Here is a 13,007-nt window from a genome sequence, read left to right on the forward strand (position 1 = left end):
TGGCCTCGGCGAGCCACAGTGGAGCAGACCCCAAGTCCCCCCACTCCACTGATGGATTGCTGATGCAGTGCTCTCCAGACACAGTGACGACTGCCAGGCTCCTAATTCCATTTCTGAACTCATCCCATCCTATCCAATTAAGAATGAATGAAAATATGGCTCCCCATGCTTCACGTTTCATCCCCTTCCCCCGTGCATTTGTACATCCGGGTGTGTGTGTGCGCGTGGCCTATGCAGATGAAACACAGTGACAGAGGAGGGATTCTGAGCACGCAGCAACAGAGGGGGAGATGCATCTCAGGAGGCTTCCAGAAGTCCGAGATGCGAGGCCTCTGAAATCCAGTCATTGGCAAGTAAAGCTGGGGTCAGTTCTTATCAGATGACAAATTTGCCATCTCTGTTGTGATGACAGTTAATTCTTTGGATGTGTTTTAGGGCCACTTTATTATAGTTATGCAAACCACCTCTAAGTGTTCCTTTTATGGGGATGGGAGAGGGGTTTACTCACTTTTATTTTGCAGGAAAGAATCACACACACACACACACACACACACACACACAGACTGAAGCTGCTTGTCTCAAGCAAGGCTGTGGCGAGCTGGAGCCTAACCCGGCAGCACAGCGTGCAAGGCTGCAGGGGGAGGAGACACAGCCAGGGCGGGACACCAGTCCATCACAAGGCACCCCAAGCAGGACTCGAACCTCAGACCCACCAGAGAGCAGATACAGGCCAAACCTGCCTCGCCACCTATATATATTTATATAAAATATATAACTATGCATATATATATATATATATATATATATATATACATGCATATTTATTTATACACACGCAGAAACACATACTGAGCTTTGCACTCCCGTGCATACACACACACATGCACAGCGAGAGAGAAGGAGAGAGCCCTGCACTAATGCATTGGTATAGCTTTCCGGAATCTGAAGTATTTATGATGATTTAAGATGTACTGCATAGTGACCTGTTCCAACCAAATGCACACATGTGCGTGCATGCACGCCCACACACACACACACACACACACACACACACACACACAAACCTACTTTTGGCAAAACGGACCACGAGTATTTTTTATTTTTGCCATGTCAAACCCTGTTATGGTAAATGATGATTTACCACGACCAAAAAAACACACTTTCTCCATTTTACTGTAGTCCAAGTGGGCACTTTTAACTTCTTACGTGAAAGTTTGTTTTCCTATGATTTGATTTAAATGTTGGAATGCAAACTCGAAACCTAAAGATCAAATCCAGATTTCATTTCAGTCAAGCAGAATTGTACCACAGCGTAATATGTGTATACTTTACTGTGAAATTCACAATACCCAGTACCACGTCTGTGACTCAAGCCATTTTTCAAACGCCTGAACTGCATTCTACGAACACCGGTGCATATTTTTGTATGATGTTACAGTTTACATTTATCGAGCTGTACAAAAATTGTGGTCTCAACCACTCTCAGGTTGTATTTGAAGTACATTTTATTTTATTATGTTTTTTAATTAAATTTGAAACCTGTGAGAAAAAAAAAAAAAAAAAACTTTGGATTTCCAAGTCATTGGACAAGAAAATGTCTGTTCTCCTTCATCATGGTTTTGTTTTTAAAACAAGTGTATGTCATACACTGCATCCCCATGCCATGGTAACCTTGCTTTTACACTGTGGCCCAATAAGAACATTAAACGGTGTATTAAAGGGGCACAGTTACAATGAACACTAGTTTACTGTAAAATTCCGGGGTAGCATCTTCATCGAGGTACTTACCCTGAATTGATACACTAAAAACTAACCCACTGTATAAATGGGTAAATCAGCTTAAGCACACACATTTTCAGAACTGCCTGTCCCATACAGGGTCGCGGGGAACCGGAGCCTACCCGGTAACACATGGCGTAAGGCCGGAGGAGGAAGGGGACACACCCAGGACAAGACGCCAGCCCGCTGCAAGGCACCCCAAGCGGGACTCGAACCCCAGACCCACTGGAGAGCAGGACTGTGTTCCAACCCACTGCGCCACCGCACCCCCTCAGCTTAAGCAGTTCAATATAAAAACGCAACACTGCAACTTCTAAGTCGCCAGTGAGAAAGATGTCAGCTATACAACTATTATTCATTTATTATTATTATTGTCACGTCCACACCCACGTCACAATTGACAGCACCTGACACCAAACACCTGACTGAGCACTCACCTTTAAAAGACCCTCCTCGGCTCCCGTACACTCGCTGAATCTCATTTGAGACAACTGTCCTCCTACGCTATTTCCTGATCTTCCTCATCCCTTGTTTCCAGTATCCGTTCTTCGGTTTTCGACCCTTCGCTTCCTCCCTTGACCACATCCTTGGATCCTCGCTCTCACTCTGACCGCTGATCGACCGATCCTTCGCCTGTCCTCAACAACGAGAACTCGCCTGATCCCTTGATTCCGGACGAACGATCCTGCACTTGGGTCCAGCTGTCCCGGCGTCCTTGGTTCCGCGTGACATTATTATTATTATTATTATTATTATTATTATTATTATTACTGGAGTCAAGCTCTTTTTTACTGATTGAGTAAATGATTCCTATTCTTAAACCAAGTACATATTTTTGCGAAATTAAAGACCGTGTAGAGATGTATTTATAAAGTACTTCACTTGTGTGAAATAAACTCAGCTTGAAATAAACACCAAGGACTGGAAACAGTGAAAACGGCTGCAAACCACTATGGGTTAAGGAACGGCTGTAGCTGAGATTCCCATTTGCACCCATTTCCAGGTCCTTCTGAGTTACCCTGTTTAAGGACACGGTCAAGATGTTGACATGTTCAAGGTGGTGCCAACGTAGCAGCTCCATGACGATACAACACACTTATAGCACACAAAGGAAGTGTGGAGAGGAGGAAATTCAGGTTTGCCCGCTGGCAAGGGCAGTGGTGGCGCCGGCAGTGTCCTACCTCCTGCGATCAAACAAACTTTCGTCTGTTTCATTTGCTGCCAGCATGTGGCTTGAGCCCCCCTGGCTAGCTTCATGCATGACTTCGATCTGTAACGTGGAAAACAAAGAACCACTGGCATTACAGCACAACTCCCCTCCCTTACCAAGCGTGAAAAAGGTTTTGCACACTCACAACATTTACTGAGATTTCAGTGTCAAATTAAGGAAAGTTTGAAAAGATGGATACAAATTTGGAAATAATCAAAAGTGAAAACTGGGAGGGAGGGAAACTGTGCCAGCGTATGCGTCAGGTGCTAGAGGACTGAAACTTTGGTGCCATTAGTGACGCTCGCTACTCGTTCACTGTTCATCAAGATTTTTTGTCCTCTTAGCAAGGACTCTTGGTGGAACTCAAATGACTGGCTTTGCTCTTTACAAAGACTTGGAAAACGCTACCAAGAATGTCTATTGACTGTTGAGAAGGCCACATGACTGGTGAGATTGGCCTATGAATGTCTTACAGGACTTTGCAATGCAGAATTCAGTGGAGCAAACATTTACTCAAGCAAAGAGTAGGTCAACAGAGGTCTGGAAGTGGTACCTAGAGCCTGATTGTACGTGTTTCCAGGAAGACGTGGGATGAGGAAATCCAGGACTGTATCCTGCTTTACCTTTATACTGCCCTTTTGCCGGCGGATGTTTCTCCTCTTCGCGGGGTCAGCATCACTGGGTGGTCTTGAAACACTAGGGCCCTCAGAGGTCCAACGGTGTGGTGCTGGAATAGGAGATGACAAATGTAGTAGAAAATGGTAAGTTGGGTGGAGGGGCTTGTTGAGTTAAACTAAGTGCATTAAACTTAAAGGCATTAGTAGGCTAGAGGCTATGCAATGATTGAGTAAATGGATCGTTGTGACCGTTGCTTGCAAAGATATATATCCTGTGCTTCCAGAAAGTATGTAATCCAGACTGCAAAACAATGTGTGTTGACATATGTGTTAGAGCCTAGAAAAGTTGAGAAGAGTAAATTTTTTATGTACGAGAGATTAAGGTTGAGACAACACTGAGGGAAAAAAAGGGGAAACATCTAGTTTTGACATGTGAAAAGAGGAAGACAAGACATGGCATGAAACGAAGTGAAACAGCACATGTGTAAAACAGAACTGAGCTTGGAAAAATACCATCTAAATGCCCATTAATGAATATGTAAATGATGGCATGAATAAAAAGAGCAACAAGAGACTGATTGGGAAGACTCCCTCCGGTTAGGGGCTCTCCTGTCGGCCAGTGTTGCAAGAAAATATGTTCTAAGTTTTATTGCCTCCTATACGGTGACTGACAAAATTCCACAGGTTACAGCAGATTCGAGCAACACAGAAATCGGCTCACACTGCAATTTACCTGGACTTGCAGACCTTTGTGTTATGGATGTGGAGTGTTTGGGAGAGGACTCTGGGTGGGGGGCCACGGGTTGAACCGGCCTGGTATGCTTGGTTGACAGCCGCGTCAGACTGGCCTGCCTCTTCTCAAACATCTTCTGCACCTCCTCCAGGCGATCCAATGCCTCCTGAACTTTAGCCTATCCAAGTCGGAGTTGAACATGAGCAAAAACCATGTGAAGCATACATACCTTGGCTGCGATGAGAGTTTGGTGGTGTTCATTTTTGAATGTGAAACTGCCGCGGAGTATGAGGGTGGAGAGGTGAGAGCTGAGTTGGTAACGAGAAGGCATAAGTCCATACCTCAACATTAGGTGGAAGAGCAATTGTGCACCCAGTGACCAGATCTTTGGGGTCGGCCAGCTGCTGCTGCTCGGCAACCTCCAGAAATGCCTGGACGTCACGTAGGGCTGATTCGGCCCCCTCTTGTGTGTGGCACCTATCCACGGCCTGTGCAGCTAGCAGGTACACACCTGACTCACACCACTTGTTCATCTGCAAGAACCCCCCAGTCAGTGAGACTAAGGACATTATAGTATGACTACATTAGTAACACAGATGTATTGTAGTTACAATGGTACAATGCAGTAAATATTTTCTACCTGGCCTTTCTTTATAAAAGGGAAGCCAGCATGCAATCCATCCATCCATCCATCAAACCATCAGTCAATTAATTTTCAGTAAATACTTCCACAATGCGTGACCACAGTGACCCAAGTCTACCCCGGAAACATGGAGCATGAGACGATGTGTGACTGAGCCATTTGACCAGTCACGCACAATTTTGTCTTAGTTCCCCTTACAGTGCCAAAGACTTGCAGGAAAAACGCAGTGTTACAAAATATGTCTTTGAAAGACCAGAAAACCATGCTGGTCAAAGAGTCAACTCACTGTATGCTTGCATACACTCCCCCCCCCGATCAGTTCATGGCCAAGGCTTGATGTTTTCCATCACCTTGTCTAATTTTTCATGGATCTGATAGGACTTTTCTAGTGCATGACGCTTCCTTTCAGTCTTGCTGACAAAGTCATCACAGACGTGCCGTAGCTCCGCGCACATGGACTGGATAGCATCGGCGGCATAATGATTGCTTTGGATAAGCTGGTCGCCGTGTGACGCCTGTCTCCGAGTCATTTCCAAAGGTTCCTGTATAATGCAATACACAAGAATTTTTCAGGCTGACAGCTTACGTTGGATCGAAACTGTTGCTCAGATGAACAGGACTGCATGTTTTCAGGACAGGAAATTACACCATGTGTGACTACAGAACCGTTCTGCCATTTGCCACGCAGAGGACTTTGCAACATTTTTATACTAACAGCACCCTTATAAAGAGATAAACACTGAAGATAATAAAAAATTACTTTGTAAAGACCTAAACCAAGAATCACACTTAGCATTTTTTTGCCAGACTGCAGGCATTTGGTTGTTTGCCACACAGTAAATGCTCTTGCCCAGAATTACTATTTCATAAATCCTCCCAGACCAGGATTTATAGGAAGTTGACCAGAATCCACCCACAAACATGTGGTATCACTTAAAAGCATTGAATGACCTCTATAAGGTACATTAGGACTCAGCTTTGTACCATGTATAGTTTGGGTGATACACATAAAAAAATAAATGTCCTCTAGAGAGGATAACTATGTCTCTGGAGAGTATTTTGACTTTTTTTTTTTTTTTTTTTACATTTAAATTTATTTATTTAGCAGATGCTTTTCTCCAAAGCGACTTCCAATGAACTCTATGTAGTGTTATCAGCCCACACACCTTTTTAGCAAAATTCAGGTAAAGGTACATCAGCAGGGTTTGTCCTGGGTGTTTAATCTAGGACCGTTAGGTTAGGAGTGTGTGTCTGTAATAACCATGCTACCCTCTGACCGCACGGTCCAATATCAGCATTTAGCCTCTTCAAAAATCTTGACCTGAGCTTTTTCCTCCAAGTCCTTCAGGTCTTTCAGCAGCTGCTCCACTCCCTCAACGGAGTCCCCAAAATCCAGTATGGCCACCAGCTCCTCTGCTAGGCAGCCCAGGGTCCCCGTGACCTGTGGGGAGAGAGCAAAGCTTGTGGTTGGAGGTGTCTCCGGGTCCACTGGGTGGCCACAGTATGTGACCTCAGCACCACGGCAGAGCTGACCTCTCTGTACCTACTTCTTGAAAGTCCTGCTCAAAGTGCCGCAACTGCAAACACTGCTCCAAACTCAGGTGGTGTTTAGACCAGAACTGCTCGAAGGAGCTCTCCGTCTCGTCCAACTGCGCCACCAACCTGCAGGAGATGATGTGACGCCGTACAAAAGGGGTGGTCGCAAGCGGGAGCGGCTGATGGGTCAAGGATCACAACTACACACTTGAAAACCAAGAACACACATGGGTCCCACCTCTCCACAACTGTTGCATTGTCTTCTTCATCGGGACTGAGGTGGCTGCCAGTGTTTCTGTTTACCTGCTCCTTAATGCAAGAAAGCAGAGTGGTTCCCTGTTTCACAGCCAGTTTTAGCTCTTCCTGCAAAAAATTAATAAATATTCTGTGTGATGTTTGTCAATTCAGCAAGAAACACATCCCATTTAGCTGATGCTTTTCACCAAAGCAACTTACAATGTTAAGGTTACAACTATTTACACAGCTGGGTAACTTTACTGGAGCAATTTAGGGTAAATACACTACTCAAGGGTCCTACAACCAGAGGTGGGGATTGAACCTGCAACCTTTGGCACCAAAGGTAGTAGCTCTAACCACTACAGTACAGTACTGCTGCTACACTACAGCTCTCCCCCATTGTGGAAGTCCCGCTCCAATCCTGCTATGGAAACATGATTAAGAGTAAAATTAAACCAAAACAAGGTGCGTTTTCAGTGAAACTTGATGAATTATTCACCGTATGCCTGAAGCTCTGAAAAAGCTGCCAGTTAAAACACAACACTGCAAACAGGCCAGCTGGTGGGATAATGGTTACAGCTGCAGCCTTCCACTCTCAGTCCTGGGTTTGAATCCCACATCCTGCTGTCATACCCTCAATCAATGTACTTATCCTGAATTGATACAGTAAAATTCTCCAGCTGTATAAATGGGTAAATAATTGTAGGCTGCTTAAAAGTATAGGATGCTTCAGAAAGATGGGTCATCTAAATAAACAAATGAAACGAAAATCCACATTAAACAACAGCATCCTGTCAGTACAGCAGGTGGTCCCGTGCACAGGTAACACAGGTGTGCTTTTCGTACCACATACAAGAGGGACCACCGGTGGAGGGGAACAAAAAATTGGGCAGACGATGCCACTACAAAAGTGAACAACAGAGAAAACACTGAGCAGCAAATAAACTTGGAGGAATGATCATGTGATACCAACATGTATTACTGAAATATTAACTTGTATTATTGATATTCTTAAATAACACTTATAGCCGCCACTATGGACATTTCAAACTGTTAAGCAATAAACTTATTTTTGGTATATTTTGTTTAGAACCTGTCATAGGCAAATTATTAGTTATGTATAGTTAGGGTCTTGTTATTCATCAATTTTCAGTGAATTAATGTAATTAATATTTTTTATTATTAGTTACATTACACAGCTTACTCCTAAAACCACTTGTAGCATTGGGTTTGTGTATAAACCAATTTTATCCTTTTATACAGCTGGGCAATTTTTACCATAGGTAACAGGTATCCAGGGTACTGAAACAGGGGAAGGGATTTGAATCCGAATGCTTGATTGTAAGATGAGGACTTCAACCACTTTGCCACCTGTTGCCCCAGTAGTGTAGCTGAGGATCTAAAGTGTAAGATGACTTCTGGGTTTGCTCAAGCGAGTACAACTTGAGCCCACTTGGGCCAGGGGTATTTTATAGAAAGAGCCCCATCTGTAGGCTCTCGAAGTCTTGGCCCCTGGACACCTTACCCCCTCCCACCCTACTGGTGAACCTGCCCCCACCTGGAGTGTGTCGTGTTTCTCCGTGTGGTCGCTTAGCAGCTCCCTGGCGGACTGCACGTCGCCAGGCAGCTCCGTTTCGGCAAGGTCGGCGCCGAACCTGTGCAGGGTCTGCGCCGTGGTCTTCACAGTGACAGCGAAGCTTTCAATTGCCTGCTGGCAACAAAGGGTCGTCGGTGCACAAACCTCAGATTGACCCCAAGCCAGCGTGCTCTGATCCTCAAATTAAAACGGGCTCTGTCTAACCCGCCGCCTTCACCGTCAAGACACCAACATTAAACCCATCCTGTTTACCCAGATCTCCCCTCACATTCGTATTGTAATTCGCCTAATTCTATTCTGCCCTCTTTCACAGGATGTTGCCTTTGATTATGCGAGATGTACTAATCAGAGCTGTTGTGCAAAAAGCTCATTAAGAAGCAAGATTAACAGCAGAAATAATCTTCTCTGAGCTGAATTAGGAACTGGTTGAGTGCATGTGAGCCAATGCTTTCACGAACTGTGAAGAAACTGCTCCACTGATGTCTGGCACTGACCCCCCCTACCCCCCACCTCATTAACCCTGACTAAACTGTGAATTGACGCGGTTTGCAGAAGGATGTGTGATTTGAGTGGACGCTACAGACAGACAACAGTGTTTAGTGGAGGAGACGGAGGACGACTGACGGTGCGATGGTGGATCCACTGGCTGTGGCAGTACTCCAGGCTGCCCCCGAGGTCACTTGTCAACTGCGCTGCATCAACGTAGCTGTGGAGGTCGGACAGGGAGCTCAGCATGACCACCTATGCAGACGGAAACATGAGGAAGTGTAGTTATGTCATCTGCACTATCGCATCAATCACACACAGACACACGCTAAGGAAACTACTTTAGCGCAAAATGGTAATTGTCATGACACTACCGTGACAAGCTCATCCTGGGAAAGAATCTCAATTTGTGAAAATTTATGTACAAACAAACATTCTCCACATGTGGTTAAGGGTTTTACTTTTTAATAACCAAAGTATGACACTTGCCTCAGTGTGATATTTATTTATTCCAGTGTCTTTCATCACTTTGCACAGTTTCTATCTGAATTAATAAAGTTTTCATTGATGTCTTTGTCTGCCTATCATTTATCTACTGATATCTCGGGGTCCATCTGTCTCTGTCTAAATGCGTCTGTATATGTTTGCCTATCTATCTATCTATCTATCTATCTATCTATCTATCTATCACACAACTTGCCAATTCATCAAAAGGGCTGAGAACAGTTGACTCACCTTCATTTTGAAGTCGTCACGATGCAGCCGGATACCAATGTCCGTGATGGTCCGTTGGAGGAAGCGAGTGGGCCGCAGCACCAGGACCAGCTGCAGGTTTCCTGGGAATGCCCCCTGGAAGAGGGAAGGACAAGGCCAGGATAACTCCACAGTCACTTTACTTGATGAGTCGCAATCAATAAAAGATCCATAATACAGTCGTCTCTCAATTTTTAGCCGATCAGGCCATGAAAATTTTCAAATAAAGTTTATTTATAATTCCCCTAGTCCCATGCTCCTGCTCTGTTTAGGTGCTCCTTCCTGCCATCTATCTGCTCTGCGGGTAAAGACAGGTCATAGTTGGCCGGTAACAGACAAAGTTCAAAAAACAGATAAATACAATAGAAATAAGTAAATAAACCAGGGGGGCATGGTGGCGCACTGGATTTGCCTCAGTCCTGCTCTCTGGTGAGTCTGGGGTTCAATTCCTGCTTGGGGTGCCTTGTGATGGACTGGCATCCCATCTTGGGTATGTCTCCTGCCTTGCACCCTGTGCTGCTGGGTTAGGCTCTGGCTTGCTGCGACCCCCGCTTGGGACAAGCGGTTTCAGACAATATATATATAGTATATATATGTGTAAATAGACTGGAAAATGTTTTCTAACTTTGAAAATCAGTACCTTACACATCTGTTAAGCCAGAAGTCAGTGAAAATAACACACTTTTCATTAATTCTGCCTTAACCCAACACTTCATGAATGGAGACCATACCTACACCGGTATGCCCTGCTCTTCCATAACAGGCTGTGTGCAACTCTGAAGTATCACACACACAGCAATAAAAATGAGGTCTTATCAGCCCCACGTGATGTTGTGTCCTGGGCATCCCATGTCACAGCTCATCGTCTCGGCATCCGGCACAAAAGCCACGTACCGCGATCCTGGCAAGGGTGGACTTCACAGCAGCCCACTTGTCTCGCCGTCGGTCCATGATGATGATGAAACCGATGCTGGCGGCCTCTTGGCTGGAAGGAGACAGCAGGGACAAATACGCAAAGGCGCTGAGAAGAACCAAAGGAACACATGGTAGGTTCTTTCATTAAGGGTACTACAGCAAGAGGGGGATTCAAACCCAGGACCTTTTGAGCACCAAGTAAAATTCCTGAACATGACATTACCTGCTGCCCCCAGTGGTGTTAACTGAGAATAGCATGAGGTAGCAAAGTAGTTGAGGAAATAGATTTGAAATCTGAAGGGTGTCGTTTAGAACGCCAGCTGGGGTTCTGCTGTTTACCATTGATAAATATTCTTCACTAGTAAAAACAAGCAAAACTATAGATACAACTTGAAGAGTTAGGTGAGAAACGAGAGAAATTAATGTATAAAATCAGTATCTTGTTGTGTAGAGCACTGTATTTACCTCTGGGCTCATCTTTGGTACTCCTCCCTCTCATCAGAAGGTGACATAGCAGATAAAGCTTTTTAGTCAAAGGACTTAAGTTCCAACCCCCATCCTTCTGAATTATTTTTGATCAAGATACTTACCCTAAACTGATACAGTAAAAATTACCCCACTGGATAAATGAGTACATGATTTTCACTGGAGAAACGTTAGCAGCCAAATAAAAAAAACTCTAAATTCATGATGAGGGCCTGTTTTAGTTGGTCCCTGGCTTCACGTGTGTGCAGGGGGCTCAAACACAACTTCCCCTGAACGTTTTATTCAGGGAAGCAGGGCAATGAGGAACCCAGAAACCTGTGAAGAACAACTACGTTGGTGACAGATCCTGCTGTATGAAGGGATGAAATTGTAATAAATATTAATACAGGCCATCCTCAACTTGGGCATATATCACAAAGCTCCTTATACTATGCTACGTGAACCATAAGGATATATGAACAATTAACATGCACAAATACTTTATTGTGTAATAAGGCTTTGTTACACTTTTTCTCTAATTTCACACATTATTCATGTTAAAATAATACTAATACAGAATAATAATATACTGTATACAGTACAGTATTACTATTGTATTTTCATGTTTTTCCCCGACTTACTCTTTTCTGCACCACCAGAACAATCTTGCTCCCATTTGGTAGGAGTTGCAAAAAAATTCACTTGAATGGAATCATAACAAGAAATGTTGTTTAAATAAAACACTGTTTTTGTAACTAAAACACAGTGGCTGATAAATACGTTTATTGAGTCAGTAAAAAATACGGTACCTTACAGCAGGGCAACCAGCCAAAACTGTCACACAGCAGATGGAGCAGTTAGAGTTAAATGTCAGGACTAGAAAATAATATAATCCAGTTTGTGGAACGGCAGTCATACAGCCCAGCGGTTGTTAGGGACAGCCGGTAGCATAGCGGTTAGCGCTGCTGCCTTTGTGCCTAAAGGTCACCGGTTCAAATGCCAGCTATAGTACTCTGGTACTTCCACAGAATTGCTCCAGTAGAACTGCATAAACAGGTAAATAACTACAAGTTGCTTTAGAGAAAAGCATCAGATAAATGTAAGCCAAATATGCTTTTACCACGTAAAATGAGGAGGCAACGGATGTGAATTACATTTAAGTTCCTCTACCTGGGGACGCTTGTGAGATAGGTGATGACATTGAGGAAGTCTTCCTCCGAAAGGTCGTTGAAGCCCAAGTACTCCGGCATGGTGATGATGGGGGCGCCGTCTCTTCCCCGTCCACCTGCGGAACCCATGGAAGTGTCATGATGAGATAGAGGGCTTACAGTCATCCTGAAGCTATGAGCTGTTGCAGCTGACAGCATTCCTTCCCTTCTCAGAAAGGCTGCATAATGGTCACTCGAGTGAACTCTGGGAGAAAGAGGGATTTGAAACTGTCACCTTTCTTAGTAACTCAGGGCTGGAGTTCAGCACTCCGGCACCACTCTGTTAACAGCGGGGGCTCAGCCGTTAAAGATGAACCGCTTTCCAATTAACCATTAGTAGGAACTTCACCAGAAAAATGTTACTGATGATGGTCGGAGAGTAGGAGGAATAAGAAGAAGGCCAGCAGGAGCCAGTCACAGTGACAACGGACACAGTCCTGTAAACTCTGAGGACACAAATGCAGGACGGAACATTCCGGAAGCCTTCCGGCGCCGACACTGGCACAGCAACATTTCTGTCCGTGAATCCGAATGCTAAGAAATGGTGACAAATTGAGACGTGTAGGGAAACTGAAGGGTGTTACATATGAAGGCCTAAACTCAGACTGGGTTACATGTGAAGTTCAACTAAAGGAACACAAGGAGGCAGTCAGTGCGCGACGGTGCAGCTCAAACCCTCACAGACGTTATTAACTGACGTCTCCTTCCCACTCTTTCCTGCAACATCTGCGCAGTTCAGAAACGCACTGCTGTGTTTCCCTGCCAGTTTGACTCAAGTTCATAAAAATGATTATCCCATCAGGCAGCCACGAGCCTAGCAGCGCAGCC

General features: G+C 44.6%; 1 protein-coding gene across 5 annotated transcripts in view; it reads right to left on the reverse strand.

Moving 5' to 3' along the window:
• LOC108921627 (guanine nucleotide exchange factor DBS-like) overlaps nt 1-13,007 on the reverse strand; it is a 54,567-nt gene that overhangs the window by 25,827 nt on the left and 15,733 nt on the right. For all 5 annotated transcript variants that reach the window (XM_018731170.2, XM_018731168.2, XM_018731169.2 and 2 more), the window contains exons 3-15: nt 12,142-12,256; nt 10,486-10,576; nt 9,574-9,687; nt 8,977-9,093; nt 8,314-8,463; nt 6,757-6,881; nt 6,530-6,644; nt 6,304-6,423; nt 5,333-5,524; nt 4,681-4,872; nt 4,340-4,517; nt 3,613-3,716; nt 2,961-3,049 (exon numbers count right to left, since the gene is read on the reverse strand). In XM_018731170.2, the coding sequence (XP_018586686.2) occupies nt 2,961-3,049; nt 3,613-3,716; nt 4,340-4,517; nt 4,681-4,872; nt 5,333-5,524; nt 6,304-6,423; nt 6,530-6,644; nt 6,757-6,881; nt 8,314-8,463; nt 8,977-9,093; nt 9,574-9,687; nt 10,486-10,576; nt 12,142-12,256 (1,702 nt within the window). The remainder of the gene's footprint in view (nt 1-2,960; nt 3,050-3,612; nt 3,717-4,339; nt 4,518-4,680; nt 4,873-5,332; nt 5,525-6,303; nt 6,424-6,529; nt 6,645-6,756; nt 6,882-8,313; nt 8,464-8,976; nt 9,094-9,573; nt 9,688-10,485; nt 10,577-12,141; nt 12,257-13,007) is intronic.

The sequence above is a fragment of the Scleropages formosus genome, chromosome 25, assembly GCF_900964775.1.
Source record: "Scleropages formosus chromosome 25, fSclFor1.1, whole genome shotgun sequence".
Lineage (NCBI taxonomy): Eukaryota > Metazoa > Chordata > Actinopteri > Osteoglossiformes > Osteoglossidae > Scleropages > Scleropages formosus.